General features: G+C 45.7%; 1 protein-coding gene across 1 annotated transcript; it reads left to right on the forward strand.

Moving 5' to 3' along the window:
* Positions 1-11,466: 11,466 nt before the first annotated feature.
* LOC120836780 (elongation of very long chain fatty acids protein 4) lies at positions 11,467-12,368 on the forward strand. Its single transcript, XM_040205830.3, has one exon. It carries the CDS (start codon positions 11,467-11,469, stop codon positions 12,325-12,327), a length of 861 nt encoding a protein of 286 aa, XP_040061764.1. The 3' UTR covers positions 12,328-12,368.
* The last annotated feature ends 965 nt before the right edge of the window (positions 12,369-13,333 follow it).

Consider the following 13,333-nt stretch of genomic DNA (forward strand, 5'->3'; position numbering starts at 1 on the left):
CGACAGAAGCCGCACGCGTGCTCTATCGGATAAAGCCCCATATAGAAGGGTTTTACTATCAAATACCCTGTATAGCTTCGCAATTTTGTTTTTCATTGTTGGTCTGGTTTGATGCACCGAGCTCATTGCTCACCCCCATGTTAACAAAGGGAATATTGATTACGAATGTCACAGTCAATACTTTAGACGTGTTACTTTCTCCTTCTGTTGCCGCGTAGCCGTTCGCTTGAACTTGTCAAACAGATTGGGTCCTCATTGTTAAAATAAAACGATGGCAAACTTTAACACTCAGAAAGCAGGGGAAAAATGCAAAGCGTCGAGGTTAAAAACTTTCAGTGATTCATCTATGCTTCGTCATTCCTACGTCTTAAACCTTTGCAATAATGACAGATAAGATATCGAAGGTAGCGTCACATGGCAGGTACACACCAAAACACCGCGCGTTTACCCGCCTACTCTGTGCGGCAGAATTTAAAGTCACCGGATCCTCGGAAAGTAGCGCCTTTGCCTTCTTTACCTGCTATTCGGACCCAAACATACTAACACACAGACGACCAAAACCTTGCAAGGCGATTGGCTGTCTATGCTGCGATGAAAATTGCCATCTCAGTCAATTCAAATCTTCGAAGCTTCCAGATGAGAACGTTCTAAACCAGTCGCGCCAAGATAACCATGAAGCATCATCGTACTGAAAACGTTCCTCGCCAATGTAAACGTTTGTGGCACTGTGTTTGCGATCAACTTATCATTCATGCCCACCTCCATGATTGTCTTACAATTATATTGTCGTTCTTGCGTATTTTAAAGTAGTAAACTTATTTTTCAGTGCCTCCGAACACCGGCATATCGGTATACAAGATACAAGAAACGTCTCCATAAAGCTACCCGTCACCAGCAAATTTAGATATGCTCATCAAGAATGGAGGGGTTAAGGAGAAATTCCTCCTTTGACGGACCAAAATGGCGGCCGTGCGCGGAGCTTGGCGCTACTTTCCTAGAATCCACTGACTTTAGCGGAATTAAGGCCTGTTCACAGATACAGCGGAGCGCTACAAGCATAGCGCTGACCTCGCGCTAAGCGCGCGCTGAGGGGGCGCTGATCAGCTTTGTATCGCACCGTCAAAACTGTTGCTCCTGGCAGTCGATAAGAAGCTGACGACACGTGAGCAGCGCTACATCAGCACTTCGCTGCACGTGAGAACCTCCTTTAAGCCTGGGTCAGAGAGTTGCGTTTGACTATGTTTGACTGCGTTGCGGCTGCGAGAAACCAGGACATCCCTGCTGCTTATATCGCGTGCCAAGATGATTCCTTGAATTAGATTCCACGCTTCATACGAAGCACAAATGCGCCGGTGACTCGCTTTCGTTCTCGATGGAACGCAGTCTAACGCACTCAAACGCAAGTGTCTGAACAGGCCTTTACTCTTCCAGGTTGCGATCACACTGTCGCTCAGCGTAGACGCCGCCACAGTACTTGCGGATGTTTTCTTCACAGGATTCTGTGGACGCCTCTTTCGATCCGATAATTTCCTGAGTCACAAAAACGTGGCTGCCAAACAACCAACAAAGGGTATATTCCGAACTAAGTATAATCGTTGCCGATGATTGTATACACATCTCGGCATTTTTTAATTAAGGAGACGCCTCTTCGTGGCTTCTCTCGTGTCAGAATCGCTGTGCTAATTATGCTTAACTTGGTATGTCCTCTCGTTGGATGTTTGGCTGACTCGTTCGCATGAGCCAGGGAATACCCGTGATGAAAAGAGGCACCCACCAAAGCCTGTGAAGCAAACATCGGCAAGGGCTGTGGCTGTGTCTGCTTTCCGCATAGCAGACGACAAGGAGAGGGTATTATCTCAACCTGGAAGAGCAATTCCGCCGCACAGGGTTGGCGGGGTAGGCGCGGTGTTTTTATCTAAGTAGCGCTGGGGGTACAGCATGACCACAGCTTCCGTGTTATAGCTAATAGTGTCCGTGATAGTACATATAAAATACCTCTATTTAGCTATAAACATGCAAACGTTACTCCGCGATATGAAATAACACCAAATCATGACCACGTCTAGACTACGGCGAGAGTGGGCTGTAAAGTAGCACCATCAAAACAAATTACTCATAACTCACTGTTATTTTCACGGTTAAATGTGTCATTAGACGGCACTTGGCGCCATTCCCGCTCCGTAATTTCTACGTTCCATTCATCACAGAGCTTAAGCGGAGTGGTTAAGAAAGGATTACAAAGGCAGCCCCCTTACGCGACGTCCACTTATATGAAAATTCTCACTTACGCGACATTTACGTACAAGGCTCACTCCACGTATAAAGATGCACACGCCGGTAACACGCACGTTCGCAATGACTTCATGAGTCTTTGAGACCTTATGTATCCTCAATGAAACACAAACAACGGGTTTTCTTTTCTTTTTCCTTCTTTTTTAAGGGCAGAAACGTCAGCACCGCAGGTCCACACGTGGCTTAATTGGGGAGTTGGGCACGAGAGAAAACAGCGTGGTCTAGTCTTCCTTAATCTTTGTGTTTGTCCAATTGCTCAATCGGGATGAAGTTGTTTATGGGCCGCGTTTGCGGCGCAAGGAGCGAGGAGGAGGAGAAAGCGTCGATTGTCTCTGAAAGGCGCGGCCAAGCTTGGCTCAATCTCTCAGCCCGATGTCCACCTCGTCAGGCTGAACCGAGCACATGCACGTGAAAAGCCAATTCGCGCAAGAAGGGGTCCGCCATTAAATTACAAACGCTCTCCCTGGTTGGAGTTTCTCCCCTTAAATCTAGACTCTTTAACATGGTTCAACGTTGCGTAGGTGTGGTTGCAAGGCCTGGAAGCAAAGCAGCGAGCCTTAATTTCATAAGGAACACTCAAAAAAAAAAAAACAAAAAAAAAAAAACAAGAGGTAAATCAGACAAAATAATTTCACCTGAACAAAGGAGGGATAAACAACATTATGCAGACGTCCGACGACTTTCGTTTGCTGCGCTCATGGGCGACCGCAGAACTTTTTCCAGGAAAGAGCAAACTTATCATTTGCTCTTTCCGCGTTGCAACATGTCTCACTAGGCTCTTGATGGGGACCTCCGGATAACAGTTCGTCACACGTCCGCTTCCACTTGAAGAAGCGTCTAATATCCATGTCGAGAATCACGTTAGGTTAAGCCGGCCAGGAAGAATCGCGTGGGAGACACCAAAAAGACTTGTTACCTCGCGATGTTGGCTATTTTCAGCACGCTTCCACTTTGGGGTTCCAAATGCTTCAAACGCTTGCTTCCGATGGTAATGCGGCTTACCCTATGTGTAGGGCACCGTGTTTTCGGAGTTTATTTTTCGTAAAATTCGGAGGGTGTTTTTCGGAGTTTATTTTTTGCCGAAGATTCGGAGTTTATCGGAGTTTATATTTTTTTTTATTCCCGATTCTCCGAAATTCGGAGTTTAATTTCGGTGTGTTGCCTATTAAAAATAAATAAATAAATAATATAAATAATAACCGAATGCAAACGTATGCCAGATAAAAACTAAACGCGCTTGTATCAATTGAAATATCTAGAGTGAATTTGGCGTTAATGCCATTGTCATTGACAATACTAATTTATCCACGAGAAAAGTCACACAAGTGGCGCTTCGATAAACGTCGATACCTTAAAATCAATAAACCCTCGGAGGTAGTCGCTAGGAAGCTCGTAGTCATCCCATCCTATTCCATCAATCTAGCCCGCGGCCTCGCGAGGTGGAGTGGTTAAGGAGGTAATAGAAAGTTTGAACTGCCCCTCTTCCCAATTTTATACAATCCCTATGGTCCATAGCTTTCACTGTTACTAAAACATACCCTTTCCTTCCTCTAAATCACAAATCGCATGGCCCAAACTGGAAACCAATACAGGCGCTTTTGTCGTGACACGAATTTACAACGAACGATCTGTTGCCCTGAATCAACCTAGAAGGGACAAGCGGCAAGACGCCTTTTGACAACGGTCTGAGATTTGAAAGATAATTATAGTCGATTTTCCCAGGACCATTAACTCCGTGCTGATCAAACTATATAAAAAAGTATTTTACTTTTTTTATTATGCCGGGGGGGCGGGGGGGGGGGGGGGGGGGGGGGGAGGGAGTGCCATTGACACACAAATATTCGGAGTTTATCGGATAAATCCGAATTGTCCAAAATTTTACCGGCGGGTGTTTTTCGGAGTTTTTCGGATTTATCCGAAAACACGGAGCCCTACCTATGTGTCTCTCCCGAATAAATTGATCAGTACCGTTTTAATAAATGTTTCTACACCTCAACGACGAAGCAATGCGTACTACATCTTGTTGGCCTATAAGGATATGCGTTGTGTCTGTCAACCATCAACTGCATTATTTAAACAGTTCACGTGGCACTAGATTCGTTTTCGTTTTGGTTTCAACGGGAACTCGAACTAGAGCCACTGCTTTAGCGCACGTCACCCCTCGCCACGATTGGTCGGTTCGTCACCATGAGGCGGTTTTCGTTTTGGCATCACCTTAACTTGCCGTTTTCTCAGAAGCTATTTTGAATTTGAACATTAAATCCATGGTATTCAGGAGATGTAGTTGGTTTGGGTAGCTAAATAATCGCCGGAGCGGGTGCACCTAGCCCCCCCCCCCCCCCCCCCAAAAAAAAAAAGGAAAAAAAATGTCCGGGGGGTGAGGGGCAACTGCCCCCCCTTGCACACCCCTGTGGACGGCCATGGCTGCGCTCCGACCAATCCCGGCTGCCATACTTCGCGGCGGTGCGTTGAAACAGCAGTAATTGTTATGGCGCTAACAGTGCAAACAAAGACCCCAAGGAAATTTCATCACATTCTGCCACAGAGCCTGCATGACTATTGGAAGTGCATGCAATACCGATCGCCTTCTTCGCTGGCTGAACTAATTCATGAATTTGACCTAGCCTTGCCAAAAAATTTGTACAAGTTGCTTTCAGTTTTTTTTTTTTTTTTTAGCATATGAGTCACCTATTTTTTTATTGGCAACGGCCATACACTAGGTCGAAAAAGTTGAAAACCATAAGCCGTTAAACCTTAAACCAGATTAATACGATGACGGTAACTTTACCTAGAGAGCAGAGCATACACACCGGGCGACATTATTCGCGCGAGCACAACGTCGGTGCTCTTTCGGGTTTTACTCGAATTAAGCATTTGCATTGGTGGGCATCAAATTGAAGGGCTCAGGTTAGTACGCTATATTTATACTTTCCACCACGCTTGCAGTCTTGAGAACAACCTTGTATAAAAAAAAAAGGCACATGAAAAATATAGAACGACCTTTGTGGGTACTAACATTGTCGCATTATGAATACGTATACAGTCCGTGGACTAGAGTCCACGAATCATACATACGCAGTATGTATAGTTTCCCTTCATTTTTTTAAAGCAGAACTACGTCTTTCTTCGCACTTGGAAAAGGGGGGGGGGGGGGGGGGGGGTACAAAGTCGGGAGGTCGATGTCACGAAAACTCTGTCACGGAAGTGACGTCACACAGACGTCACCTACTGCCGTGAACCGCAGAGTGCGCACGCGCGTCCTTTCTTATTTGCCGGCTTGCTTGTTTGCTCGCTTCAACACGAAGTGCTCCTGTTTGATTGCAACGGCGATAGACGCCGCTCCGGCAGACGTGATTCCACAATCTTCGCCCATCGCTCTGAACTGCGGTCGAGCTCGCGTGCTCTGCGGCATGGGCAGTTCACGAGACTCTCTTGCACGATTCGGCGAAGCGTTTAGGCGTTAAGCCTGGTTCAGACAGTTGCGTTTCACTGCGTTCGACTGCGTTGCGGCTGCGAGAGACCAGGACATCCCTGCTGCTTCTATCACGTGCCAGGATGATTCCTTGAATTGGATTCCACGCTTCATACGAAGCACAGATGTGCCGGTGGCTCGCTTTCGGTTCTCGACGCAACGCAGTCAAACGCAAGTGTCTGAACCGGCCTTTAAGGTTGGTTCACACACTTGCGTGAAGGCCCTTTAGCACAGTTGCGTTTCAGAGCGTTTGAGTGCGTTTGACTGCGTTGCAGCTGCGAGAGAGCAGGACATCCCTGCTTCTTATGTCGCGTGCCAAGTCATTCCTTGAACTGGATTCCACGCTTCATACGAAGCACAAATGTGCCGGTGAATCGCTTTCGTTTCGCGACGCAATGCACTCAAACGCTCTCAAACCAAACCGTGCCTTTAGTCCAGCCGAGTGTGACTGCAGCGGCTTGCAACGTACGGGTTGCTATGGCGACAGCTTCGTCGGCTCCAACAAAATTGGTTTTTAAGGCCGGTTCAGACACTTGCGTTTGAGTGCGTTTGACTGCATTGCGTCGAGTACCAAAGCGAGTCATCGGCACATCTGTTCTTCGTATAAAGCGTGGAATCCAATTCAAGGAATCATCTTGCCACGCGATATAAGCACCAGGGATGTCCTGGTTTCTCGCTGCCGCAACGCAGTCAGACGCAGTCAAACACAACTGTCTGAACCAGGCTTTACCCCCATTTGTATTGGGGCCGACGCAGGTGTTGCCGTAGCAACCCGCATGTCGCAAGCTGTTACAGTGGGGTTGCTACGGCATTGGACGTTTCTTCAGCTGCGGTTGTAGTTCTACTGGAACGTTAGGCAGCATGGTAAACCTATACACTGACCAATTTTGTATACATGCGTAGCCTGTGAAGATACGTATACAAAATGTGTATTACAAGCTGGGCAGATAATGAACAGGCGTGAACCATACAAGGATTTGATAAATAAAGATGGTTTCTGCAGCTAAATACCTGACGATTGTGTCTTGCTGCTACCTCTGTCGCAATGCCTCTGAAACAATGAAGACCGTTCAAGGCATCCTTTGAATAGAGCTTTGTAGAGCACACAAATATGCCAAACTCCAAGCGTGCAGCTACAAAGAAGTTTGATGGCGACGAGGAAAATTTAGACCACGTCAGTGACTTATGTGAATGATCATACATATCAAATATAAGCCTCTTCGTAAAGTAAGTGAGGAGCTATTTAAAAGAAATATGTTGTGCGTTATGGTATATTGGTACGTACAGACAAGTAAATGAAACTCACTTTTTTACAGCTTCAGCTGTACTCGGCGTGTGTTGCGTTGCCGGAAACGAACGGAGCGTACGCGCGTTTATCGCAAGTGACGGTCGCCAGGAGAGGGCGAATGCAGCAGTGACACCCTCGGCCTTTCACTGATAATCGTCGCGGTTGAGGCCCAGCGTGTTCGGACAATGGCGATTGCTCTGGCCGTCATGTGATCGCGCTCCTCGCCACCTTCTCTTTCCCGCCTTCGGTCACGCGTTCCCTCGGCGTTCTACACCTTTGCGCGTAGAAATGGGGCGGCCGAAGCATACGCCGGAGCAGGCAGCGGCCGCTCGACGGCGTAAAGGCGCCCGTATAGTGAGAGAGAACGTCGTCGATGTGTATAGGCGCCAACTGTCTTACCCTGGGTGTTAGGATGGAACGCAATTGACTTCAAGATCATTCTATGCGTGAACGTGAAGCGGCACGTAGGTGAGGACGTTACCGAGCAAAGAATGGACACGCTGGTACGACCGAGAAATATGTGCATCGCGTCCGCGAGAACGTGTTTGGTGCCAGCTGCTCTGTGTGTGATTAGTTGTGGTTTGCGCAAACCACCGTGCGACGCAGCATCACCGGAATTTCCTATAAATCGCGACGCAGTGTCACGGAAACGCTGCGCCCGCTGAAGTTATATTCGCATCACGTCGCATAATCGTCCGCGCCAATCGTTTTCCTTTGTTTAATATTAGCCTCTGCGGACTATACCGAGTGTGGACAATGGTACTGAAAATGAGACTTATACCGATCTTCAAGACGATAATGTTTATAAGATACGAGCATCAGGAAACAAACGACCGACTTAGGATTAACGATGATACGTCTTTTTAAACGTAGCTTTTTGCTGAACCTACTAGAAGCAAGGACGCTTCAGTTTGTTCAATTTTTATTAATTCGCACGTTCCACCAATTTTGAATGCTTTGGTTGAGAACTCTGACTTCCTATGAGGTTTTTGTTTTTGTCCTAGCTTTATTAAACATAAATGTCTCTACTTTTATGTTTAATTGGAGGAAGCGCCTTCATTGGAGAAATTGGACGAAACGCCTTCATCTAGAGTCCTGGTTTATCCAAACAACGAGTAAGAACGTGAGCCGGTCCAAGGACACTCTCCCGAGCGCGTACGTGTCTGGACTTCGCGCCCTCTGGGGTGAGCCTTAGCAAGGCCAACCACCTGGGCAACCTTCCCCACCACGCCCCCACCTATAGTCACCCGTGACCAAGGGACCGAGCGGGTCCCGAAACGTCGGGTTTATCTGTTTTTAATAAAACTTTGGGTAGAGTCCACAAAAACTGTCAATTTCTCGCTAACCAGACAGACCTCTGTCGAAAATGTTTAGGTTTTGATGCAAAATTGGACATTAAATAAGATGTTTTGCTTAATGCTTAAGTTATGAAACGCTAATCATATTAAAGTTGATATATTTATTTAAAACAGATTGCGTGACAGTAGCTAAACAAAGGAGAAGGGAAAAATATGTTATAGAATAGATATAATGTATAAGTATATACTATATCAAATAATGTGTCTATAATACTTTATATATTCAGCATGAGAAAGAAAAAAGTTAGCCCCATAACACGAAATCACAATGTATGTAGTCTGCGCATAATAATGTATTTCATTCATCATGTGCATGCGTTTTCTTGCAACTCCATTTCCATAGATCAAAATTTAAAAAAATGCTATCGCAGTGAGTATTTTGCTCCCACACTTAGAGCATGTTTTACTAAAGTCATAGTGCAGTTGAAGCCAGGAGCTGATATATGTTATGACCAATCAAGCAGTACTGTAGCCAGAATACGTACTAATGGTGTTCGTCGACTTTTGTGCGTATTTTACCGTCGGCTAGTTAAATATTGCGCAGAGAGTGCCTCGCGAACTTAATTGCTCTTTTAGAATGCGCGTATTTATTTGTGTAGTGACTTTCAGGCTCTAGCTTTTTACAGTGCTTTGACTTAAGCAATAGGAGTCATAAAGCTGAGTGATCGATAATTGACTTTTAATTAACGTTTAGGCTTCTTTACTTGTTTCCTAAGATATATCACTAAAACCTTGAAGACATTCAGCAATACATTACGCGTTTGTTGAATAAAGCTCCTGAGTAGCAGTTTACTAAAACTATCAAAGAAAGCCCAAAGTGCCACGAAATAGCATGGGGCCACTTTGTCCGGATTTGCGCTTGAGTTTTTTCCGGGACCATTTTCTCCGGGAATATTTTGTCCGGAGCCATTTTGACCTGGACCATTTCTTCTAGGGCTGTTTTGTCTGGGACCATTTTGTCCTACACCCCTTTAAAGTGTCTGCACAAATGGGCGAGCAGAAAATTATGCGGATCAAAAGTATAGTTATTTGTCTATTCCACTTCCCAATGTCGTAAATAAAATAATCGGAACTCATATTTGCGGTCAACACATTCTACAGCGAGTGGCCAGTTAGTTCCTACAATTTGTTCCCTTGCTGAAGAAAAGCTATCCACGCGGAACTGGTGCCGACATCTTGCGTGACTAACGGGAAGAATAAGTGGCAGCATTTCCTACACTCCAGAATAATTAAGGATTTCCCTAAAGTTCGCTCATGTCTTCATACGTCGTGTAAATTAGAGTTCAGGTTATCGAAAAGTTATCGCGCCAACCCTCGACGACTAACTAAGCTGCAACAAGGTTGCCGTGAAGAAAATACCCATGGTTGCGTACTCACGCAATTAAACACCACACCGTTAGGATAATGGAACGCCTAATTTAAAATTCAGAAGTGAATTAATTGCAAGAAGCACGTTGCACGCAGTTTTTGTATTCGGAGAAATTGTGTGCTTAGTAAGTTACGCAAGGAAATTTTCAGCATTCATATAATTTTTGTTTTTTTACTTTCATTATTTTACGCGTAGGGTCTTGAACAAACTTTCTGCTCAATGAAGATGTCAAAAGTTCATTGCGCCATCTAAAGGAAACAAAAGAAACATTTGGGACTATTTTTGGTGACGTCAAAATAAAACGTAGAGGTGCAGAAGAAACAAACTTCTGTTGTTTTTGCATTTATTTTAAAGCAGGTAGTTCTCGTTTTTAAAGCACGTTCCTCACCTAAGAAAAAAAAGCTTTTTTTTTTTTTTGCTGTTTCTTTTTTTGTTTTTTTGGCCCCGAAGGGGGGGAGGAGGGGGGGAAGGCTGTAGTACTTTCTTAAAGTACCCAGGGTCCACTCCAAAGTAGCAATTACGGCTTAATAATTCTGGTCACGGCCGCCGGGTCTAGAGATGTACCCCATTGTCTAGCGCCACTTGGACACTCGGCAAGGTCAGACGCTCGGCTATCTCCCGTCGTTTCCTCGAGCCACCAGAAATTCAGTGCCGTTCCTCGTAATTGTCTCACACGTCAGGCGAAAGGAAACTACAACACCCTGGGTATTATTCTGCGACCATGAGCGGGCCATGGGCGCCCTTTCATGAAACAAAGAATAGGAGGGGGGGGGGGGGGGGGGGGGGGGGGCTTGCGCGACGTAGTCGGTCTGTCACAGGGTTCGAGGTCTCCCTGGAATCTTGAGAGAGGAGGACCCAAGACGTGTGACGTAGGCGAATTGCCGTCAAATCGGTCCCAGGCTTTTAAGTGAGATTAAGTACCGACAGCGACACGGATCGGTAGCTCAGTTGGTGTTTGGCGCCGCTTGAGATCACACTTCTCCATCTGCCTTCCGCCCGTGGGAGGACACAGGTACGTTATTGCGTTCTATCGCATCTCATATTCGCAGAGTACCTTACGAGACTCAGTGGTACTTAATAATTTAGCTTTTTCTTATATTTACGGTGGCACATCTTATAACTCTCCTGTATTTTCAGAAGAAAATGTTGCGTTACTGAATATTAACTTAAGAATGAATGTACACGTAAAATAACTATGGGAGAAATTTCAAAGCGTTGCCCACGTTTCTGGTGACTTTTTGGCGTTAGCTGTACACATGGCATCAGAGCGTGCGCACAAGAGTGCTACCACAACAACATTTCAAGCTTCTTTTGCTCAATTTAGAGCTGAATTTTTTATCCAAATTGATAATGAATGTTGACTTGTAGGAAAAGAGAGACTCTTAAAACCAATGGTTAACTGATTGTAGAGTGTATAACGATGTTCTGTGATTTTTTGCGGAGTGTAATGCATTTGTGAAACCCCTCGAGCCGTAGAAACGCGGTCTGCTACACTCCCATTGTGTAATCGCTTTCCGCAATCGTAGCGTGTCCAAAGAGAAGGTACAAAAAAGGTTAGCCCTTCAAGTACCGCTGCCGACTGCGTAAGAATGTATCAGGAAGAAAAGCCTGAAAATTTACCACTAACATTTATTCTATTTGTTTACAGATTCCTCATTGGTTGGAAACCTACTACAAGACACCGGGAATGTCCATCGTTCTGAACTCGGTGCGATACCTAAACGACCTAAAGGAAAACGGAGACCCCAGGACACGGGACTATGGCATTGTGCTGAGCCCGGCTTTCGTGTTTCCTTTGATTTTTGTCTATTTGTATTTCGTTAAGATCGCTGGTCCAAGATGGATGAAGACCAGGGACGCCTTCAAGATTCCGACCATCATACGCATGTACAACCTGGGCATGGTCGTTCTCAACGCCAGGTTTCTCTACCTCCTGCTCAAATTCACGTACGCACCGGGTGGCCGCTACAGCCTGTTCTGCCAGGGAATCACCGGCAAGATGGACAGCCAGATGGCCGTACTTTACAAGGCCGGATGGTGGTACGTCATCGTGCGCTACGCCGACTTCCTGGACACCGTCTTTTTCGTCCTCCGCAAAAAGTTCAACCAGGTTTCCAACTTGCACGTCATTCATCACATCCTTGTGGTCTTCAACGCCTGGTTCTGGGTCCTCGTCGCCCCAGAAGGACAGCCCGCCCTGGGACTTTGCATCAACACTTTTGTACACGTGATTATGTACTCCTATTACTTTTTGTCCACCTTCGGACCCGAGGTCCGTCAGTACCTCTGGTGGAAGCGCTACCTAACCACACTGCAGATCTGGCAGTTCATTGTCTTCATCATTCACATGTGTATTCCACTTTTCTATGACTGTGGCTTCCCTAAAAAGCTCGTACCATTCGCTGTCGCGCAAGCTCTTCTTGTACTGGGGATGTTCCTTAACTTCTACTACCACAGCTACATTAAGCCTCGGCAAAACTCAGCCAGTGAAAACGTATCGTACACAAAGAACGAGAACGGGAAAATGCAACCTCGTAAATACGAATGAGAAAGAGCGGTGGTTGTAAGCATTGCATGCTAGGTTATTTAATAAATGGGAACAGCAGGCAGCAGTAAGTGCTGGTTTTGCCATTGTACAAAGATGCGTAAAAAGCTATTTATGCTTCGTCTCACCTTACGATGGACTAAAGGCAAAAGCTACGGACCGCCAGATCCAATCAGAAGCCACTTAGAAATTGTGCGGTATTTCGCCTCGATGCACGTATCGGCGCCCGCGTCTCGGATCACTGATGAGGGGACGGGTGGACAGTGGTTCGAATCGAAGAGCACTGAGTGACTCAACAATTTTACATCGCAAAGAAAGTCACGAGATGTAAGCTCTTTGCAGCGTCGAAGCTATAGAAATGATGCGGCGCTTTTGGATTCGAGCATTATTCGTCCACCCCTAATCGATGTTAAGCGTGTCATATCGCGGAACATGATTGGACATGGCGGCCCGTGGCTTTGGCCTTTAGTCCATCGTAGGATGAGACAGAGTATAGTACAATTTCGGTATTTATTGAACTATCATGCCCGCACGCGCTTTTTTTTTTAGCTTGTGGAAACGCACGGTCCGCTTGTTAATGGCATTACGTCGCAGAGACGTCCCCTGATGTGTAGAAACAATTGACCTTTGATGCATCATTCCTCTTGCCATGTATAAGTGAAAGTACTGTATGCATCCCCTGGTCCCGTCAACGTAGAGTACTGGAATAACTTTAGTTTGCAATGGATTAAAATAATCCACAGACATCCATGTGCTAGTCAAGGGGCGTTATTTTCCGAATTTCCACAAGAGTTCTTCAATGTACAGTAGCCATGTCCTCCTGATGCTCAGTGCAACTACGGAAATAAATGTCGTTGTTTCTTTGACTTTCTATGTCATATCTTCTGGATATTAAACCGGTACGTATGTCCGTTTATATATTGTAAAGAACTGCAGCTCTTTCTGTGTGATAAAAAAGGGCTGCCCTTCACCAATGTTCACTTCTTGATTGTTTTGTTGTTGTTTTATC

Source organism: Ixodes scapularis, unplaced genomic scaffold, assembly GCF_016920785.2.
Source record: "Ixodes scapularis isolate PalLabHiFi unplaced genomic scaffold, ASM1692078v2 PGA_scaffold7__128_contigs__length_106722199, whole genome shotgun sequence".
Taxonomy (NCBI): domain Eukaryota; kingdom Metazoa; phylum Arthropoda; class Arachnida; order Ixodida; family Ixodidae; genus Ixodes; species Ixodes scapularis.

Coding starts and splice junctions, on each gene's coding strand:
- LOC120836780 (XM_040205830.3), top strand. CDS start 11,467: ATGTCCATCGTTCTGAACTCGGTGCGATACCTAAACGACCTAAAGGAA.